Here is a 23,226-nt window from a genome sequence, read left to right as displayed (position 1 = left end):
GGGCGGGGCTTAGTCCCTCTCTGTCTCCCACAGCCTCCTCCCACAGCCTGGCCTCTCCCAGGTGTCAGGAGGAAGTCTCGGCTCAGCCCTCACAAGTTGGGCCAGACCCCCCAGTCCAGGCTGGGCTGTTGTCTGTGTTTCTGAGATGCCCATATAATTGGTGCAGAAATCAATTTTTAGGGAACCCGAATGTCCCTGCAGACCATGGTCCAAAACGGTATTGTGTTGCAGGGAATAAATATAGATTGAGTTTCAGCTAACCTCCTGCTATGGTCACAAAGGCCTCCTTTGGAAATTTGCACCTGTTTTCCAGGGTTAGATCTCGCTAGGCATGATTACTCACCCTGTGAGAGCTAAGATAACACAGATTAACACCAGCTCTGGGTACTGCCAGCTTGAAGGGACTGACTCACTCCCTTCTCCTCACACTACCTTTTCAGGAGAGTGAAATCAGAGCGGAAGGAGGGATTAGTCAGCCTGGTTTGAGGGGCCCCTGAGGGGGATGCTGAGGTTTCCAGGAAATAGATCAGGGGTTATCAGATGGCCATGAGCTCCTGGCCCCATGGGCAAGCAACCTAGATCCACTTGTCTGGAATTCTAATAGCAGCCAAAACACTGTGGAGTGTCTATGGACAGACTTAGAGATCATGATTGCATCATTACAGACCTATTCTTGTGGACAGGGTAGGCCCATGAAAAAAAATGGGTCATCATAGAACTTTCTGGAATCAAACTAGTAGAATTTCTCCATTTCTAATGTATCCAGCGCTTTCTTCAACCACTCCCAACACACCTTTTCTAGTATGGTCTTTTACTGAGTTGTAGTTTACTGCTTACACAGTCTTATACACACCTCTACCCCTGAGTAACTCTCTTCGAAGTGTCATAGTTTTACTGGACTTCTCCATCCTGTTGTCCCATAAGCCCCTCAAATTCAACATGATTAAAATTAATCTTGTCATAAGAGACAAAATAAACTAACAAAGTGGCGATAGTCTCATGGATACAGAGAACAGATAGCTGTCAGAGGGGAGGGGGTTGGGGGCTGTGTGAGAAGAGTGAAGGAATTAAGCAAAAAAAAAGATTCATGGACACAGACAACAGTATGGTGACTGCCAGAGGAATGGGGAAGGGGTAGAGGGAGATAGAAGAGGGAATGGGGAAATAAATGGTGATGGGAGGAAATGTGATTTGTGGTGGTAAACACACAATGCACAGATGAAGTACTGTAGAATTATATACCTGAAACCTATGTAATTTTATTAATCAATGTCACTCAAATATATTCAATAAAAAATAAATGTTAATAAAATGAAATACTCCGCAATATAAAAGATGTTGCATCAAGAAAAAAGAAGAGTAAAAAAAAAAAAAAAGCCAAAATATGAAATACAGAACTTGAGAATCCCAGAGTTGAGCAGCAATTTTGGCAGTTAATAATTAAGTGATGTTGGTCAAGTCACATAACTTTTCTGATCCTCATTTCTTCGCATATAAAATAAGAATGGTGTTAATAGTTATCAGTTGTTGACTTCTGTGTGTCAGGCATTATACTCAGCACTTTATAAGCATTATAAATAGAGATTTAATAATCATATTAGGTTACTGACCACTGACAGATGATATACCGGTAACGTTAATTCATTCATTCAATAGTTATGTATTGAATGACTACTAAATGCTAGGAGTGGACACTTAAAAATGTAACAAATTGAAAAATATTTGAACAGGCAGTCCAACAGAGAAGATATACAAATATCCCATAAGCACATCAAAAGCTGTTCAACATCTTTAGTCCTCGGGGAAATGCAAGTTAAAATTATAAAGACATATCACTACACACCCATCATAATAGCTAAAATTAAAAAGAAGGACACCCCTAAATGTTGACAAGAATGTGCAGCAACCAGAACTCTCGTAGGTTGCTGATGGAAGTGAAAAAATGTGCAGTACTTTGGAAAACTGTGTGGTGCTTCTTTATACAGTTAAATGTATGTCTATTGACTGATCTCTTTTATTCCATTCCTAGATATTTACTCAAACGAAATGGAGACATGTCCACAAGAAGATTTAAGCAGCAATGTTTATAGCAAGTTTGTCTATTGTATTAGCCAGGGTTCTCTAACAACAAAGGAAATGTCTCGGGAGATGGTAGGGGCAGACGGGCAAGCTGGAGACCCAGAGAAGAGTCAATATTTCAGTTGTGAGTCCAAAGGCTGTCTGGACACATGACTCTTTCTTCCTTTGGGGACCTCAGTCTTTTTCTCATAAGGCCTTCAACTGATCAGATGGGGCCCACCCATGTTATGGAAGGTAGTCTGCCTCCACAATATGGAATATTATGAGTTAGAGTCAATTCAAAATCTGCTGACTTAAATGTTAATCACTTCTTTTTTTTTTAATATATTTTATTGATTTTTTGCAGAGAGGAAGGGAGAGAGATAGAGAGTTAGAAACATCGATGAGAGAGAAACATCGATCAGCTGCCTCCTGCACATCTCCCACTGGGGATGTGCCCGCAACCCAGGTACATGCCCCCGACCGGAATCGAACCTGGGACCCTTCAGTCCGCAGGCCGACGCTCCATCCCCTGAGCCAAACCGGTTTCGGCAATGTTAATCACTCCTAAAAAATATGTTCACAGCACCATCTAGATTGGTGTTTGACCAAATATCTGGGTAGCATAGCCTAGCAAAATTGACATATAAAATTAATTATCAAAACTATCATTACCTCAAATTGGAAATAACTCAAATGTCTGTCAACAAGAGAATGAATAAACATATTTCTGGCACAATAGAACAATAGTAAGCAATAAAAAGTTACAAACTACTGATAAAAAAAATGGAGAAATGTCCAAAATATTATGTTAAGAGAAAGAAAGCAGACACAAAGGAGTATATACTGACTGTATAATTCCATTCCTAGGAAGCTCAAGAACAAGTAAATCTAACCTCTGGTGATATAAGTAGTACAGTGTTGCCAACGGGAGGTGAGGATTTCCTGGAAAGAGGCAGAAAGAAACATTCTGGGGTAATAAACATGCCCTTTATCTTAGAGTTTTGATCACACAGTTATATATACATTTTGTAAAAATTTATCTAATTAGATATTTAAAGGAAGGGTATTTTGCTGTGTGTAAATTTTAACTTAATTTTTTAAAAATAAAATGGAAGAGATTACAGTTCCTTCCTTTAAGGAGGTTCCAGGCTAGCTGGGGAGATAGACAGGCAGACAGACATTCACAGCATGATGTGATGAGTGAAGCATTTCCCCTAATTAGCTTATTAAGGTTTTTTAAAAGAGTAGGTAGGGAGTGCACACTACTATATGTAAGCTACACAGAGGCAGCACTTGTTAAATGAGTCAGTTAACCCTGGGTCAAGGGAGAAATACATATTTAAGGACTATTAAAAAGCAACTCAAATATCACACCTTGCAAGAGGGCCTATCTTCACTTATTTAGATGTGCCCAGTGTCTTCAAATGGGCATATTTCTTCCTGTGGGCTACAACACACACTGATGGCATATCACTGAAGAGATATGTCCATGCATTCTATTCATATCTGTTTGCTAGATGTGTGTGTGTGTCTAAACTTCCCTAGAAAGTGAGGGTCTGTCAGCCATTTATAGAAATCTAGAATTCAGCTGAAAAAAATCAAGCAAGATGGGACTCTAATAGTAATTTATTAAACATTAGCCAGATGTCTGGCATTGCATTCCACATCCTCAAGATATTTTATTTACTCTCCCATCAACTCTACCAAGAGGCAACTATTGCCCCTCGTCACAAAGGGGGAACCTGTCTCAGAGGGAGTATAAATGGCAGAGAGGGGCCGGAACTCTGGGACGGCTGACCCCATTTGTGCGTCTGTGCGACCAGCTATTCTGCTATCAGTGGTTCTCAACCTTCCTAATGCCATGACCCTTTAATACAGTTCCTCATGATTGAACATAATTAAAGCATAGTGATTAATCACAAAAACAGTATGTAATTATATATGTGTTTTCCGATGGTCTTAGGCAACCCCTGTGAAAGGGTTGTTTGACCCCCAAGGGGGTCGCGACCCACAAGTTGAGAAACGCTGTCTAGATTGTCTCAGAAGATCTACCTTACTGATAGATTTTCTGACTGTGTAGCAACATGTGGGACACTAGGAACTCAGATCAGATGCGGGCATTGCCAGGGCGACGGAAGTGTGAAAGCCTCGTGTTTAAAGGTTTCCCCCTGTTACCCTCTGGTAGTTTTTGCTTCTAGCTTGGCCCTGATCTCTCACCTGTAATCTATTGCTAAAAAGAAAGCAAGCTCTTCCTCAATGTTGTGGCTTTCAGCCTGGAAACAAAGAAACCAAAGGATGAGAGAGGGAGAAAGGAGCAGACAATTTCCCAGTATCTGAGTGGCTTCAGTGTCACCTTCATGCATCCAAAGATAAGTTTTACAGAAGACACTGGTGCCATGTCGTTGACAATCCCCAGGAAAGCACCACGGGAGCCTCTGCATTGCTCACTCTGAGGTCCTGGCCGAGCAAACAGACAAAAACAGCAGCAACAGCAAAAAGAAAAACACTCAAGATGAGGACCAGAGACAAGACAAGAAGGGAGAAGGAGAGGAAGGGAAGTAGGATAGAAAGGAGGGAAGTTCAATGAATGGGATGACTGGTGAAGTTGTCTGTTTCAGTGCTCCGTAGAAAGAAACTGAGGTGTGTTGTTTTTTTCTTCCAAATTATGTAACCACAGGATAAAACCCTGTGGTTCTAAGATCTCTTTCTGATTCCTAGATCTCTTTCCAGTGAAGGGCAGAGCAGAGTTGTTTGAAACCGAAACCAAGACATGAATGAAAGTAGCCCACAGAATAAATACCTTTTTGCCCTTCTTGGGCTTGTCTGTTTAATTTCCTTCCAGGCTGCATTTCAGAACGGAGAGAGGCCAGTCATTCCACAGCTGATTCACGGCAGGCAGGAAGTGCTCCTACACTGCCTCCTTCAGGCCAAACTGCCCAGAGCCGATAGCTACTGACAAGCCAGCTTGCAACAGTTTGCCTCCGAAAGTTTGTGCCACAGGAAAATCTTGTAGTCCAAATACAGTAAAAAGCACAAGTCACATTTCTGCCCCATGCCCACCAATGTCTTAGAAACTCTCAATGTTTACATATTACCCTCCCATACCCGACATAGGTGCTGTCTGAGCATTCATTGAGGTTCAACTACACACAAGAAATTGCTTTAGATGATTTACTTATGTCATTCATTTAGTTAGCAAACGACCGTGTAAACCAGGTAGTTAAATTAATACTATTCAAATAAAGAGACTGACACTTGGGTTAAGAAACAGGCCCATGTTCACATAGATATTTAAGTGGCACAATCAGGATTGAAATCCACACTGAGGAATCTCAAAATCCATAACGTTCCCCCCTAGGCCACATTGCGTGGCTTTGCAGTTTCTTTGTATGCATCTCGATCTGAGAACTAGCCACAGGTTTCTTAGAAACAATTTGCTTCTGCCTAAGCTTCCCCTAATGGACCATCCAAGAAGTCGGCTGTCGTCGTCTCTCTGAGTTCAGCAGCATTGGGAGTCCCCGGACCCCTGCAGGACTGCAATTATGTCAGGGCTTCTGTAAGCAATTTGTCACTTGAACACTGCCCTGGCGAGACTTATAAACAGCCCTAGAACTCCAAATTTTGCCTCTGTTCCTCCATCCAGCGATTTTAAACCGGTGTGCTGCAATAATTTTTAAAACATGCAATATCTGACTATTTAGTCTAGGGCACTGACCTCGTTTCCCTTAGACTGTCAAATAAAAAATGACAACAGCCAACACAACCATAGCTGTCTGGTGTGAATGAATCAAAATTATACTATTTTTTTGTCAGATGGGCAGAAAATATATCTTTTTGGTGTGGTGCAGAAGTTTAGTAATTAATGTGTGCTATGAGATGAAAAGGGTTGAAAATTGCTGCTCTAATGTACTGGATGAGAGATTTCTTTTTTCCCCCCCCCTTTTTTGTGCAATTAAAAAATTCTTTAGCTTTTGATATTTTTTAAAATGCTAGATTATAATCCTTTTTTTCTTTGCTTGATGACATCAGTCCATATGATTGGAGTGTTTTATATGAAAAGAAAAGGGTTAATTAATGTCATGTTTAGATATCTTTTCACAACTAAATCTTCAGAATTATATACATATATATTTTTTTTTCCATGGCAGAGAGTGGAGGGTATTGGGAAAGGCTACTATTGACATTAAGCTTCATGGTGATACTCTGAAAATTATAAAATACTGTATAAATGTTATGCAGTTTTATTGTAATTATTATTCTATGGGAAGAACAACTGGGAGACGTTCAAGAAAATCAGTTCTCAAATGTCTCCCATCTCTAACTTTCTTGAACGTCTTCCATCTCAAACAATTTGGCTCTTGACCAAGTTGTTCATGGCAAAATGTCTCGGTTGTCAAACAAAACTTTGGTCCTCGTACCAACAAAACTTTCATGCTGATACTTGTGTGACAAAAGAGAGAATGTGCGAGTACTAGTCAGTTTACTGCTAAACATGGTGTTGTTAACATCTCAGGAAATTGTGCTGTGAATATATTTGTGTTGGTCTGGAATGAATTAATTCAATTTACATTATTTCCAATGGGAAAAAAATGATTCCATTTTCGAACAGCCTTCTAGAATGAAGTAAGTTTGAGAACCAAGGTTCCACTGTAATTGGATTCTTTTTAAAAAGTTTTGAACATGCCAGTTTCAAACTTCATGAAGTTTTCACAATCAGACGAGTAACAAAAACATAAGCCTCAGCTGCTTTTCCCCACATTGCTCACCCACTGCAAATGGGTTGCCACCTTCCTCATCTCTATAATCAGCTTTGACTGCTGTGTTTTTTTATTAGAAGCCACTGGGTTCAGGAGGGCAGGGCAAAGCAGCAATGTAACACTACGTGGTTAAAAAATTGAACACAAGTGTGTCTAGATCCTGAGAAAGGGAGAAAAACAGATAGGTCAGTGGTTCTCAACCTTCCTAATGCTGCGACCCTTTAATACAGTTCCTCATGTTGTGGTGACCCCCAACCATAAAATTATTTTCGTTGCTACTTCATAACTGTAATTTTGCTACTGTTATGAATCGTCATGTAAATATCTGATATGCAGGATGTATTTTCATTGTTACAAATTGAACATAATTAAAGCATAGTGATTAATCACAAAAACAATATGTCATTATATATGTGTTTTCCGATGGTCTTAGGCGACCCCTGTGAAAGGGTTATTCAATCCCCAAAGGGTCGCGACCCACAGGTTGAGAACCGCTGAGATAGGTGCTCTCATATCAAAGGTGCTTTCTCACGTGTAACTTACAAAAGAGAGACTTCTTTTTTTAAGGCCATTAAATGACTACAGAAACTAACAAAAGCATCGTGAGCATATAATTTCCTCTGTTGCTATGGCCCAGGATTGTGTGAATGGTTGGAATGAAGGGAAATGAAAACCGCAGGAGGAATGAGATGGTGATACTCAAGAGAGAATGACCATACAATTTCTTTATTATTATTAAAACACTCTTGTTCCTATCACAATAGCTTGCATTTTTGTGTTTGCCCCTTTCTTTCTTTTGAAAACAGTATTTCCAGGAGCATCTCCTAATTCTTTTTTCGTTCTAAATGTTGAAGAAAGCCATGAAACATGCAGAGTTCTTCAGGGCAACTGCTGAAAAGTCAGTTAGGAAAAGATCTTTTCAGTAAATAAACGACTCAGGAAGATGAAAGGAAACAGAAGAGCTTTATTGAAGTCCTCCGAATAAAAGTTCGGAGATGAGAAAAAAGAACTTTAAACCCATGAATAAGAAATTTGAAATAGGTAGTCAGGTATGATACCCGACGTGTAAGAACAAGCAAGCAGACTGAGAAACGTTTCCCCATGGAAGGAACATCGTCTCTCTCTGTCCGCAGCATCAGCTTTATTGCCCAAGTCAGTGCGTCACAAATGTGTCCCCCGGAATAGCCCAGAAAGTGGAGCCAGCATGGACCTGCGCACAGTGTTCTGCCACGTGGCCTCACAACTTGATGTCAGCAAACAGTCTTCTGAAGGATCGTGTTGTATATGAACGGTTCATACAAATTCAGCGTTCCATTCCACAATATAGGTCTTGTCTTAATACAAAATATTTCTCCCAAAATTTTGAGTAAAACTGATGCTTTGAAAAGATTATTGTATCCACCTATGATTTTTCCTACAGGGCGCCTGGACTATGAGAATCCCAGTTTAGACACACATTCTAAGTGGATTATTTAATACTAGAGTCCCCGTGCATGAAATTCATGCATTTTGGGGATTCCCTCACCCTGGCCTGTGCCCTCTCACAGTTCAGGAGACCTCAGGGGATGTCTGACTGACAGCTTAGGTCCACTCCCCAGAGAGAGCGGGCCTAAGCAGGGAGTTGGACATTCTTAGCACTGCCTCAGAGGCGGGAGAGGCTCCCACTACTGCAGCTGTGCTCGCCAGCCATGAGCCCGGCTCAGGGCTTCTGGCTGAGCAGCGCTCCCCCTGTAGGAGCACACTGACCACCAGGGGGCAGCTCCTGCATTGAGCGCCTGCTCCCTAGTGGTCAGTGTGCATCATAGTGACCAGTCTTTCTGCTGTTTGGTTGATTTGCATATTAGCCTTTTATTATATAGGATCATCTCTACTCAAAACTCAAGCATCTAAAGTTAAATAAGATGGAGAACCACACAAATGAAAGAAACCTGCTCACAAGTGGCAAACTGATTTGTGTGTGCTTAATGACTTCTGCTCTAACATCTAAAAAGCATTACTAAGCGATCAGCAAGAGGAAAAAAAAAAGAAGCAAGTTGGCCTCACAAACCATGAGGTCCAGACGTCCATCATCTATATTTCTCTTTCAGCAAACCACTAACTAACAAGCCTGTCTAACATACTTCTCTTTCCAACATTTTCAAACTTCTATCATTTTCAAAAAAAAGTCTTTTTCTTTGCTTTCTCTAGCCAGCCATTGCTAGCAAAGCACTCCTGACCTTCTAGCAAAAATGCTCTGAAATGTCAGTCTGTTACATAAAAAGACCAATGTAATAAACTTAAGTCTTTCTCTTCACATTAAACAGGAAATCATGCTGAAATAAAACAATACCTAGATGGGTGGAGAAACTTAAAGTGATTACATTTCCACTCACAGCAGCAGGAGACACTCCCCTCCCCACGTCACACAATCCCTTCACTCCATCTTCATGCTTAAAAGAAAACCACACTTAGTGTCAGAAACATGGCTTTGGAAGGCAAGCACTATGAATGAGTCAGCACCTGTACTCTTGCCCCTGACCTTTGACCCTGCAGTTCCCTGCTTGTATGTCCAGATCCTCTGCTGAATGTTGAGATCCTGGAGGGCAGGAGTCCTTGCTTCGGGCTCATCTCTGCATCTCCAGTCTCTGGCTCAGTGAGAGTGTGTTGAAATGTCCATTTCTGACTATTAAGTGGACTGGCCTTTGTTTTTCATGTCTAAGTTGAATAAAAGATCTCCCTGTTTGGACTACGTTCACATGTTTTCTTTGCTAAGAACAAGGTGAGGAGTTCGGTGTGGGTACAGGAGTGTGCAAAACCAGCAACAGTAATAATCTGCCAAGTGGGAGTGGGGGAAAGGCGCCAAGATTAAGAGGCGGATCACAAAGCCTGCTATTTTGCCAAATGAACAGTAATGTAAACTTATCACTGATAAGGGAGATTGGTTGTAGGAAACTCTGGGTCCCATTTCAAATGAGATAATATAGGAACATTTTACAAAAATATATCAGGCACCTAGTAAGAGCACCTACAGTAATCCTGTTAGTTATTATTGTTCTGTCTGTACCTTCTGGATACATTCTTGCTTTGCTTCTTTATCTCCCCTCACCATGAAACCCTACGATCAATGACATGACATAGTGTTTGTAAAGTGTTTTGAAATCCCTGAAATGTTATAATCAACCCAAGTACCATTTTATTTATGTAAACGGTGTCTACCCGGCGAGTCCACTTAAATATCTGGGATTGGGAACCTCTGTCTCATCAGGCTTAATAAATGATTCCCTCTGGCTCTAAAAGCAAGTACTTTTTCAATGACAATGGAAGGGAAAGCAGAGGAATTACTCTGTGACATCTGTTGTGTAACGTTCTTCGGATGGCGCATCTCGATAAATGCATGAGAGTCCTTGGAGAGTTACTGCACACAGTGAAGAGAGAGTGGTAAAAATCCCAGTATCTCTGAAAAGGAAGGGAAGGCAGGTGACAGTCAGAAAAGTCCCACCACTGCCATCCAAAGAAATCAACAGTGATGATTTTAGGCCCGATTTTCTACCTAATGGCAGCTTTCTAGGGAAGTAAGACAAATACTTCCTTGTACTTGCATTGCGGTCTGGAAGTACTTTACAGTGAAAACCAGAGGAAGTGAATTGATTCTTTACCTCCAAGTCATCATCAGGGATAGCCCGTTTCCACTTTACAGTCCACTTGATGTGTTCGTAGGCATTGACTACAACTTCGATTGCTTTGGGATAGGAATGGCAAGCCTGTATCACCTGCAGATGAAGCAGAGTTTCGTTTATTTAATGCACATAGATGACTCAGTCATTCCACTCACAGAGACTTCATGAATGTATTGACCTATTGGGCTCCTTGGAATGCTGCAGTGCTTTTGAGAAGTCTCATGACTTTGAGTATCCACACACTGCCAGCCTCCATGGCGGATGGATTAATTAAATCAGACTAATTTCCTTCACCATCCAGAAGTAAGTGAAAAAAGAAGTTCTAACCAAGAAGGTGGGAGCCTGCTGAGATGCATGCCCTGCCCTTACAGCCCTCACACCTCCCAACAGCTGCTGTGACCATCAGAAGGCCTGTCGCTCCTTTCTGCCAAGATGGCCCTATTACTGGAAATCCTTTGGTGTGGGCTATTTTCATGTCAAAGTGACCCAGCTGGCTCTTCAATGTGACCCACAACTGGGCCACAGGAAACCTGTGTCTCTGTCCTATCAGCAGCAGCAACAGCACCCGTGATTCCCAATTTTGTCACCTTCATTTCCTTTGCCACCAAGCAAGCAGCTTCTGCCACGGACTTTCTCCTTTACATTTTCTCATCATGAGTTATACATCAATCTCATTTTCCCCTTGAACATATCAAGCTCTTTGCCGAGTTCCCTGAAAGCCTCTCTCACTGGAGGTGAGATGAGGAGGAAGCCCCCCAACCCTACCATTGTAAGGAAGGCATGCCTCTGCACTGAACTTTCTCCAAAGAAATGTCTCCCTTATTTCCCAGTCCTTCTCAATCTCAACCTATTGTCCTTGGGAAAGAAGTCACAAAACTAGTTTTCCTGACCTCCTTTACCAGTCCCTCATAGGTGGTCTGGTATTGCATTTTTCAATGTGCTAGTAAATACCTAACGTCCTGGGTCCCTGGGCAAAACTGCGACAGAGAGATTGTAATTTTAATACCGGTGTGTGTGTGTGTGTGTGTGTGTGTGTGTATGTGTCCAGATCACCTGATTGGAGGTCAGTCTGAATGGAGGGTCCATGTCGGAAAGCAAAAGATAAGAGCAGGTAAGATGGAGTCAGTGGACAGTACATCTGGAATGCCAGTCTGAGGAGCTAGGATTGACTTAACAGGCAATAGGAGGAGGTTATTACATATTCTTGACAAAAAAGGGTTATATTCAACCAATTCATTGCATTGGGAAGCCTTCTTGGGCACTAGGTTAGCACTATGACACTATTCTGAAAAGTTCATGACCTGCTTTTTGTCATTAAGGAGTTTGCAACCTACTTGAGGAGAAAAGATATAGGTATTTGAAGTCGGAGAGCAATATAAGCCAGTAAATAATAAGGGACTATGATGAAGATCATCAAGTGTCCCTTGAGCACCATGAGCAAAGCACCCAATGGCTTCTCAGCTGGTCTCACTGTTAATCACGAGAATGAAGGGTAAGTGAAACTTTGAGAAAGAATCGGGGCTTAATGACTAATCAGATATTGGGAATAAAGAATGCAACTTTGACATTTGAGATCAAGGAATGAGGAAATTGGAAGGTCAGACTTATTTGGAGATGGGCAGATGAGAAGCAGGAGAATATTTCATATGCAATGTCTTCATGGCAATCAAAAATGTACATGGTAGATGATCCTATCTATATAGGCAAGGTGAAGATCGAGACTTTTATACCATCAGAGAATGTGTTGGCTAAACCTATGATGCTCAATAATACTACACATGGGTATAAAAGGAAAAGATAAAGGACCACGGTATGAGGAATCTGAAGGTAGCAACATGAGGTCACTGAGTGCATGGTTGGGAAGAAATGTGCAGTAACATCATTACATACTATTTAGACACAATAGATGCAAATAACATCAACAGTATAGATAATTAGGAGCTAAAGGGTTTTGAATATTTATTACCTTTGTTTTTAGTATACTTTATGTGTTGGCTTTTATGATTTAAGTTTGCACAATGGCTGCGTTTAACAATAAGCTTACAAAATTTAACCACCAGCTCTCATGAGCTACTGTGAGCCAATGCCAGGATACAGCTGCTTTTGGTTGTGCCTGTCTTTAAGAAGCACAGTCATAAGCCATTGAAACTAAATGTATATATTAAAGCTCCAAACCAGGGAAGGCATTAGAATCATCCTGTCCAGTGGCTAGGTCCAAATAAGCACTGCCAGAGGTTAAAACCAACAGTAGTTAGCATAAATGCAAAAAGTGGAAGGCCAATGGACTTTGATATTCAGCAGGGCTGAAGACCAGCATAATATTGCCCTGCTGTGGACTCAGTGGCTGAAGGCAATTCTCTAACCTGACAATCCTTTTAATGTTTACCAAACTTTACCTTTGATATGCCTGTATGCATTCTTAAAGGGAAAATGTGTATTCAAGTGAATAAAAGCTGACAGGTCCAGGGTTTCAGAGAGCTTCTCCACTAGAGAGATTTCCAGCCTGGCCCCCCCATCCCTTCTAAATCAGTGGTTCTCAACCTTCCTAATGCCACGACCCTTTAATACAGTTCCTCATGTTGTGGTGACCCCCAATTTCATTGTTACAAATTGAACATAATTAAAGCATAGTGATTCATCACAAAAACAATATGTAATTATATATGTGTTTTCCGATGGTCTTAGGTGACCCCTGTGAAAGGGTCGTTCAACCCCCAAAGGGGTCACGACCCACAGGTTGAGAACCACTGTTCTAAATTCATATTTCTTGTCTAGTGTTTTCATTTGTGTGCAGCCCCTTCTCCAGATCCTAAACCCTGGCCGTAAATGGATGCAGCAAAGCACAACATGTTTAATGAGTGGTTCCATTCACATACGTATTCTGGGCACAGAGCACAGAGCTAAGCTGCTGAACATGGCTTTTTCAGCCAGGTCTAAACAAATAAAGAACAATCCGCTACCATCAACCCATAAGGGGGGGATGCAGGTGGGCTCGAGCCAGAGATCCATTGCTATGGGACTTCCGAAGAAACAGTATTTCTGAGTCTACAGAAAGTATAACTCAAGGATTTCTATCTGGGTACATGGCTGTCAGGGTAGTCAGGTAATTGTCCAGGACCTTGATCTTGGAAAACTGAGGCAAATAGGCCTGATTTTTTTTTTCTGCAGCTGAGATGAGGATGGCATAGATGTAGCTCCATGCAAAAGAGATAGAGAAAACATAGGCTGACTAATTGCTTTAAACACTAGCTATAAACTACCATCATAGTATCATAGCATGGTAGGGTTGCCAGGAGCCCTAGAGATTATCCAGTCCCCCTAATTTAGAGATAAAGACATTGAAACCCAGAGAGGTCCACATTAAAAAGAAGGGTAGCCTTGTGTTTTCTTCGTCTGAGCTTAGTTCTCTTTCAAGTACATTCTCACGGTCTTATTTTAATCCTTAGGTAATGGCTGCTGAAATAAATGGTTTAAGGACACAAATCCCATTGCAGAGACATTTTAAAACAAGAGAGACTCTCTTCCATAATTATTTTAGGTTGGACCCTTGTGACTACAAAGATGTTGCTAGTGATATAAAAATAACATCCATCCAGACCTCCGGACACATTGTTCTCTAAAGACCTCCAGATGCATTCCTTCTGGAAGGATGAGCCATGGTGAGAAGTATGCTGGTAATTACTTGGTAACCTAAAATAAAGATTTAAACTTAAGAGTTACCAGTACAGGGATGATAGCTGAAATTAATCCAAGGCCTGAATCAAGCATATACTTATACTGAAATTATAAAAACAAAAAAAGCATGAAGAAGTCAGAAAGTTTATAATGAGGCTCTGCACATGGCTTAGTTGTCCACTCAGAAAACTGACCTCTATGCTCTGCATCAGTTTCCCAGGCCACACTCATTCTTCGTGGAAGCCACACTGGCTTTATTTAAAGACACAGTGCCCACACACCCAACACAGGTACCTTGTCCCTAGGAATTCCTCACCTCACCCTTCTTGCCAACACTGAGGACACAGAACAGATGTGGATGAAAGTTACTTTCCCCTTACAACATAGTACCTACTTCTCAACTAGGGTTTCCAGATTTAGCATATAAAAATAGCAAAGGTTGTCCAATTAAATTTGAATTTCAGATAGACAACAAATAATTTTTAGTATACATATACCCAAAATGTTGCATGGTCCGCATTTACATTAAAAATTACTTATAATTTATCTGAAATTCAGATTTAACTGAGCATCCTGTTTTTTATCGGGCAACCCTATTCCCAGCCCCTATTCAGAAAACGTTCAGACTAAGTTATGGATACAGGAGCGGACTTCATTCACAGGTCAGGAGCCTCACTTCACACATTTGGTGCTTCAATTTGCACCTGGCCTGCTCCCATATATCACAAGGAGATAACTTCTCACTTTTCATTAAAGTAGAAAAAAATAAATCAAATAGTTCTTAACCTTCAGTCTTTAGATGCACAGACTCCAAAGCTCCCACTGCTGTCATTAGGCTTTGCTGACACGGATGGCTAAGTTTTCTGCTGACAGAAGACAGGGCCCGCAGCGGGAAAGGCTCCTTTAGCCTGACAACCCTCCAGCTATCTTCACCGGCAGGTCGGGCTTCTTCCAGGTCTAAGACAGCTAGGCACACCTTCTTCAGGCCTCGGTAATTATTTCACAAAGCAATAACAACAACACAAAAGACCCTTAAGGGACAGCAAACTCTAAATCATCACTAGATGCTGACTCCTGGGAACCTTGACCATCACAAGGACTGGTCTGGACCTAGAAGTGAGAAGCTTCTGCTGCCTTTTTCCTGTCTGAGAAACAGAAGATGCCCCCGTGAACTTCACCTTCTGTGTGTCTCTAGTCTTCCTTCATGGAAGAACAATTGGTCAAAAAAGCTCTTTCTTCAGTGGTGGCAACTAGAGAGACTTTTAGATATTTTTTGCCTCATCATTCTACACCTAAAAGCATAGATTACAGAATAGATTCGAGATAAATCTCCTTGTCTCCCTTCCAAGGCAAGTGGCACCTCTTAAGCCACTTCAGCAGAAAAATTCTAAAGCTACTTCTACCTTTTTATGTTAATATAGTTGTGTGCAGAAAGGTACTTAATAATCAAAGAGACGTCTTGTGCCCTGGGCGTCGTACACAGCACTGTTCAACAGCAGAAATCATCCTCACCTCCCCCAAACCCTCACATTCCTTTCCCTCCCCTAGAAAAATGTCTTTCTTGCCCTACCAGAAAACCCAATCTTGGCTCCCTGGGGTGTCACTGCTTTCTGAATTATGCTGAGAGAAAAAAATCAAATGTCCTTTTGTACCCTGGAAAGCAATTGCAGACCATATAATTCTTTCCCCCACCTCATGTAATTTATACATAGGCTTTCGGTGAAATACACCCTCTGCAAATGTGCTTTGTATTTGGAAGACAGCATCTTCAGCTCTGACCTTGTTCCTTGTAAATAAGGAAACAGAATTCCCCATCCACAGGAGAACAAATCACTTTATCTTCTGTATAAATGAGTCAGTCATTTACTTGTTGTAAAGATGGCATTCTCTTTGGAAAGTTGGGCTGGGTAGTAGTTGTTCTAAATCACTGAAGAATCTGCATAGTAAATTGAATAGTTTTTCTTCAGTTTTCCTTTGGAAGGGGGCCAGTCCTCTTATACTGTTGGGGAGGGACAAAATGTTTATAATACCAGTCATCCACCAGTGGCCAACTCTATCCTAAATCACTTTAGTGTATGGCCAAACTGGAAGAACTCAGAAGAGCAAAACAGAACTGAATAAGAACATGCTCATGGTGGATAAAGAGTTCCTTGGCACACATAATTATGTGCCTGTTTTACAGGCTAGTGGAGCCATCAAGACTAAAGCAAAGACTCTTTCACTGGACCAAGTGTTCACTTTGGGAAGAGGAGGAAAGGAAACGATTTCGTTGACTCACACACTCCTTAGACAATCCTGAAAAGTTGATATTTTTTACCTTCATTTTTCAGATGAGAACATCGGAATCTAAGAGATTGAGGAGCTTGTTCAGAAACCATACAGCAAGTAAATGGCCACGCCAAAACTCATGGCCCTGATGACTAAGCTGCTGCCCCTAATCCTTCTTGTTGGTCCCTCTCAGGGAACTGCTTTTGTGAAGAGGATCTGGGGCCTTCCTCACATTCACAAGACTTCTTTCTGGAGGACAGAAACTCTGCTTAAAGGCTCATTCTCCCTAACCTGGCTCTTGAAGGAGAATGCAGCAAGTAAATGGCCACGCCAAAACTCATGGCCCTGATGACTAAGCTGCTGCCCCTAATCCTTCTTGTTGGTCCCTCTCAGGGAACTGCTTTTGTGAAGAGGATCTGGGGCCTTCCTCACATTCACAAGACTTCTTTCTGGAGGACAGAAACTCTGCTTAAAGGATCATTCTCCCTAACCTGGCTCTTGAAGAATAAGGAGAGGGTCTTTTAGTTTCTCGGAGACCTGTTTCATCTACAATTAGCCAGCAGTGAGTTTCAGAATAAAGCTCAGCTTTTAGTCTCTAGACAGTCTCATATTTTGTCTCTCCTGGTTGGAAAGGCCCCTGTGAGTAAACCAAACCCAGGAGCACCTATTCCACTACTCAGTGGACATGTACTAATAACAATACTTAAAGCCGTCATTTGTTCACTGCACCTGGCTTCCGATACCATAGTCATGATGAAGACTCCCAAGTTTGTACCTCTGGCCAGGACCTTTCCCTGAACAACAGACGCCTACATCAAACTGTCTACCTGACATCTCCACCTAGATGAATAGTAGGTATCTCAAGCAAAATATAACCCCTGATCCTCTCTTCAAATTCAGCTCCACCTGCCTTGCTTCTATCTCAGGAAATGGCCCCTTGATTCTTTCTATTCCTTGGGCCAAGTCCTTGAAGTTATCCTTGACGCCTCTCTATTCCTGACGGCCCACAAATAATCAACTAGCAAAACTCATTGACTCCCTCTTCAAAACATGCCCTGAATCTGACCATTTCTTAGCACATTCACTATTTCCACTGTGGGTCTAAGCCACCCACACTCTTACCTAGATTATTGCAGTACTGTTGACCGCCCCCCCCGCCCCAGAGTTATTCTCCAACAGGCTGTCAAATGGCTCCTTATGGAATATAAATCAGACTATGCTTCCCAGCTCAAAATTCTTCAGTGATTTCTTCCCTCCTTCAAAGTGAAAAACCAAAGGTATAACCATGGCCTACAAGGCCATAAATATGGCCTGTAAACCACCCTCATGTACACCTCTCTGACTTCTCTTCCTCCTTACTCACTCCACTCCAGCCACTCTGGCTTCCTGCTTTTCCTCACACATGCTTAACTTTCTCCTACCTCAGGACCTTTGCATCTGCTTTTCCTTATACCTCAGATGGCCTTCCCCCAGTTCAGGTAGCCACATGACTTGCTCCTCCATGTCCTTATTTTCTCTAATCACCTTTGTAAAACAGCATATATGTAAACATACAGGTGGAGATGTCAGGTCATTCTTTTATTTTCCTTACCTTGCTTTATTTTTCTCCATAGTATCGAACAGATCAGAGTATATTTATTTGTTTGTTATTTTGTTTTGTTTTTTCCTATTTCCCACTAGAGAGTATATTCCATGAAGGCCTTTTTTTGTTTTGTTATTGCTGTTGTTTATTGCTTTATCTCCAGCTCCTGGAACAATGCCTGGCACATAGTAGGTACTCAGTGAATATTTCTTAAAATAAAATGAATAAACTTGACCACTTACTCTCTGTGACTTTAGGAAAATATCTCAATGCTATTACCTTTTAAATGAACGTAATGCCCATGCCTCTCTCAGAGGTTATTATAAAAATAAAATGAAATCTATAACAAGCCAATTGAGAACTCAACAAAGGACATTACCATAACATTATTTTTACTTTTTTATTCCTTTTCATCATAATCATTTGAAATTTTCTCTAAAAAATTATTAAGTGCCAGAACATTGTATTGCATATAATTCTAAAGGGAAAATGACTTAATTGTCCATTGAAATACTGACAAGAAATAAATCCCTTATGAGATCACAAAATTTCCTGACATCATATCTACAGCTGAACATTCCCTGGGTTGTCCATCTGGAATGTGCCCTGACTGGGTACACTCCCCTTAAATTCTTTAGCGGAACTTTTCTTCCCATTGAGCCTCACAGTGCAGGACTTCAGATCAGTCTCTGATACTTTAGCAATGGGGGAAGTAGAACTTGGCTGTGAACTTAGTAAACTGTCAGCTGGCTTTCTGTGATCCTACATTATTTAGTTGGTTTATACCTGAAACTCCGCTGCTTCTTGTTAATTTTTTTTTAGGATGAGTGAGATCCTAGGTATGGTGTTATTTGGTTGATTTTAAAGTGAAGTGCATTTTGGTTTCCAAGTTAATTACTGTCAGCAGCCTCATTCCTCTACGGTCATTTACTACGGCATATTAAAATTGTCTCTTTACGTGTTTGTCTCTCCCACTGGATCCTAAGCTACCTGAAAGCAGGTGCTATGTCTTAGTCATATCAGCATTGCTAACGTCTGGCCTCTGCTAGCCCACTGGAGATTATCAATAGATATTTTTTAAAACAAAGTCTATGCAGTGTGATATTGCAAGAACAGACGCTAGACCAAATGATGTAAGGTTGAACCCTGGCACTGCCACTGTGAGAGATCAGGCAAATTGCTTCACCGCTCTGTGCCTCCGTTTCCTCCTTTATAGAGTCAGGACAATATTATTGTTTCTCTCATACGGTTGTGATAAGAATTCAATTTAAAAATGCAAACTGCTTATAACAGTGTGCTTAATAAATTGAATTCACTCTATATAATAAATATAATTATTAGGACTCAGTAAACATTAGCTTTCACTAAATGCAAAATTGAGTGGCCCTTTCACGCCACTTAATTCCAAAGCAGTTTCAGGCATCTTTAGATCAGACATCCCGCTCAAGAGATAGCGAGTGTACGCCTGTCTGACCCCATTCACCTCTCCTGCAATCTTAAAGTGGCTTCTGATCTTTCTCAATTCAGTCCCTCAGGAAGCTACAGCCAGTTCACTGGTGTTCACCCAAGACATGGAAGATTATCTGCCCCTCTTCTGCTCATTGCCTGCTCTCCTTACATGTGCAAAGGGAAGGTCAGGTAGAGGATCAGAAGTAGTTAACCCAAAGATGCCAGCCTCGAGCTTGAGTCGCTTGGGGGAGGGGACACAGCCTCACCTTATGGAACTGTGGAGGGTATATGCGAGCAGCCCCATGGTTCAGTAGCAGCTGGTAGCAGATCTCAGGCTGGGCGGCAGGCCGCACAGAGGTGACCTTCAGCACGTACTGGATGGCCGCACAGCCATTGATGTCCATGAGGTTGGCCTCAGCGCCCGCTTCCAGCATCATGTGCATGAGCACGTGGTCACAGTTCCAGGCTGCCTTGTGGAGCGGAGATTTGAAGTCATCGTCCCTGGCGTTGACCTCGGCGTGGTAGTCGAGCAGCATGCGGCAGACGAGGTGATGCTCCCTGCTGTACTCCTGCTCTTTAAAGCGGAGGGCCCAGTAGGTGGCGACAGCCAGGGGCGTCTCCATGTGGGCGTTCACACTGTCCACTACGGCCCCATGCTCCACGTAGAAGGCCACCAGCTCCGAGAGGCCGAAGTGGGCAGCTGTGTGCAAGGGGGTCTCTTCATCCTGGTTGTTGGTCTTCATGTTCACGTTCGCCCCTAGGAAGGGAGATTGAGGAAGCCGATTACTTAAACTGACGTTGACATTATACCCAAGGTTCATTAAATAGGACTTGACTGCTGCTTCCCTTTTAACCTCTGACTGCCATACATTATTATCCCGTGTGTCCCCGTTCTCTTTCTGGGCCCCATGGAAGCCACTCCTCTGACACAACAGTGCCATCTGCTGGACAAGCTGCAAATGCACTAGGGTGGGGCGTAGGGGTAGAGCGGGGGAGTGGAGAACACAGGATTTCAGGCTGTTGGTTGAGTGTTAGTTCTTACAAGTGGTCTCCATAACTAATCGCTTTTTATCAGTAAAATAGCAAACATCACTGAAAGTTTATACCGCAATCTTTGAAACTCATACAAGTAGTTTTAAAAATCATCAGTTTCTTTGAATGTTTCACAAAATCCTGTTTTTCTTCTTTCAAAGCAGAAAAGCCTGAAAGTTTGGTCCAGACAAACTTTATTTATTTACTTATTTATTTTTCTAAGTGTGGCAAGGCTGCTAACTTTATATATCTAATCAATATATTATTGATTTTTTTACAGAGAGGAAGGGAGAGGGATAGAGAGTTAGAAACATCAATCAGCTTCCTCCTGCACATCTCCTACTGGGGATGTGCCCGCAACCAAGGTACATGCCCTTGACCGGAATCAAACCTGGGACCTTTCAGTCTGCAGGCCGAGGCTCTATCCACTGAGCCAAACCGGTTAGGGCAAGGTAAACTTTAGTGGCGTGTTTGACAGACAGTACTAGACCCGCCCAAGGCTGTGAGGCTCTCTTGGAACACAGTGGGGGAAAAACAGCCACCACAAATACTTTGACCTCCAAACTAGCCTTAAGGTCATGTTTTACATTGAAAGGGGTGGAAGCCAGTAGTCTAACGGAAATACCCATTGAAAGGAAGGCAAGCCCAGTGGTGAGGCTTGGTGGGTGAGCATCGACCTAAGAACCAGGTCACTGGTAGATTCCCAGTCAGGTCACATGCCTGGGTTTCTGGCTTGGTCCTCTGCTGGGGGCATGCAGGAGGCAGTTGACTGATGTTTCTCATGGATGTTTCTATACCGCTCCCTTCCTCTCTCTTGAAATCAATAAAATATTTTTTTTTAAAAAAAGACCATGATTTAGCAACTGTGATGTATTTGATTTATGGGAAACAATGGCTATTAGAAATAAATTTTTAGTACTTGGAAAGTTCCTTAGGAATTATTTAATCCAACCCTATGTAACAGGCCAGGAAACTGATGTGAGTTTTATTTTTCTGAGAGGAAATATTAAGAACTAGAATGGTCAACTTGAGAAGCTGAAGTTTTTCTTCTCTGCCTAATTTAAGGTGGTGAACCAAATGACCCTTGGGGGCCTACTATATTATTGATTCTACTGGAAATTTATATAGCTACTTCAAGTATAAATCTTGATATACTTATTACTATGCCAGCAACAAATATTTATTAAGCACTTAACATGGACAATATTCTGAGCTAAAAGCTTTTCATATATCGCCTCATCAAACCTTACTAATATTTCTTTGCAATAGGTACAATTTTTACCCTAATTTTACAGCTAAAGAAATTTGTTAGGCTAATAACCACACCAAGCTAAGAAGTAAAGAGGTTGGAAAACAGATAGCCTGACTTCAAAATCTCTTACCATTGTTCTGTTCTTTGCACTTCGTTATTTTTCTAGAAAATTTTTCTGTACTTTACTCTTGATAGTGAAAACTTGAAAGTGGCACAGAAATCATGTTGCACTTTGTTAATTTAAAAAATCTGTTCTCCAAACATTGCTCCTCTCTGCCCTTTTCTGTGGCATTCTCTGCTCATATAGAACATATTTGAGAAAAGCAATGCTCCTACAAATGTGCTCAGTATTCTATACAAAATCAACCCCCCAGCGAGGTGTCGGAGGGCACATGGCTCCGTAAACTCTGAGACTGTCAGCAGCCCAACTGCAGAAAGCAGAATTATAACCAAAGATTGTCATGCACGGAGCCAGCTGTGTTCATCAGTATTCTGCCCCAGGGAAGTCCTGGGTCAGGCCTCCTCTTAGGTCAGCCCTTCTTTTCTCTGGAGTGCGAAGCAATGAATAAGAATGTCTTCCCAGAAGCCTTATTCCGGGTCACTGGAGAGTTTCCAGTAAGGAAGGGAATCAAAGGGTCAGGATGAAAATTTTACGGGCCAAATCGGAACAAACCACATCCTTTATTTTTAAATGTACTTGGACATTTATAATTGATCCTTGACCTCTTGGTACAACTCGACAGGCTGCGCAGTTTCCCTTTCTGAATAGAGGAACCTTATTTTTATAGTATTTGAATTGTGTCTTTGAGCGCTTTATATTTCCAGGGAATATGTAAAGTGGGATGATTTGACTACTTTTTAGTTCTAGATTTTTGGGAAATTTAAAAAAATATATTGTTAATGCAGAAAAACAATGTATTCGTGTCCTAGAACTGTTGTAACAAAGTACCACACACTAGGTAGCTTATTTCATGGTTCTAGAGACTAGAAGTTCGAAATTAAGATGTGGACAGGGCTGGTCCTTTCTGTCTCCTTCTGGAGGCTTTAAGGGAGAATCTGTCTCATGCCTTCTCCTAGCTTGTGGTGACAGCAGGCAATCCTTGGTGTTCGTTGGCTTGTAGATGTCGCTCCAAGGTCTGCCTCCATCTTCACATGGTGTTCTGTGTCTCTCTGTTCACAGGTCTGTCTTCTTATAAGGACACAAGTCATACTGCAACAGGGGCCCATCTTGCTCCCATTCATCTTAACTAGTTACATCTGCAACAACCCTATCTTCACATTCTGAAGTATTAGGGATTAGGACTTCAATATACCTTCTTTTTGAGAGGGAGAGAGTACACAATTCAACCCATAACATATAACATGCATTACATAATATATAAAAAAATATATATGTGCAGTTTAAAAATATTGTAAATAAAGCCATCTCCCATGTAATCATATCCCAGCTCAAGAAATCAAACAGAAGAGGAAGAAGAAGAAGAAAGAAGAAGA

The 23,226-nt window shown here is 41.6% G+C and overlaps 1 protein-coding gene across 1 annotated transcript in view; it reads right to left on the bottom strand.

The window, feature by feature from the left end:
• Positions 1–8,684: 8,684 nt before the first annotated feature.
• ASB4 (ankyrin repeat and SOCS box containing 4) overlaps positions 8,685–23,226 on the bottom strand; it is a gene marked incomplete at its 5' end in the record, with an annotated part of 123,950 nt that continues 109,408 nt past the window's right edge. The window contains 3 exons of the mRNA XM_006779268.2: positions 8,685–10,253; positions 10,454–10,567; positions 19,715–20,205. Of these exons, the coding sequence (XP_006779331.1) occupies positions 10,065–10,253; positions 10,454–10,567; positions 19,715–20,205 (794 nt within the window). The remainder of the gene's footprint in view (positions 10,254–10,453; positions 10,568–19,714; positions 20,206–23,226) is intronic.

The sequence above is a fragment of the Myotis davidii genome, unplaced genomic scaffold, assembly GCF_000327345.1.
Source record: "Myotis davidii unplaced genomic scaffold, ASM32734v1 scaffold187, whole genome shotgun sequence".
NCBI classification, from domain to species: domain Eukaryota; kingdom Metazoa; phylum Chordata; class Mammalia; order Chiroptera; family Vespertilionidae; genus Myotis; species Myotis davidii.
This window is presented reverse-complemented; position numbering and strand designations above follow the sequence as displayed.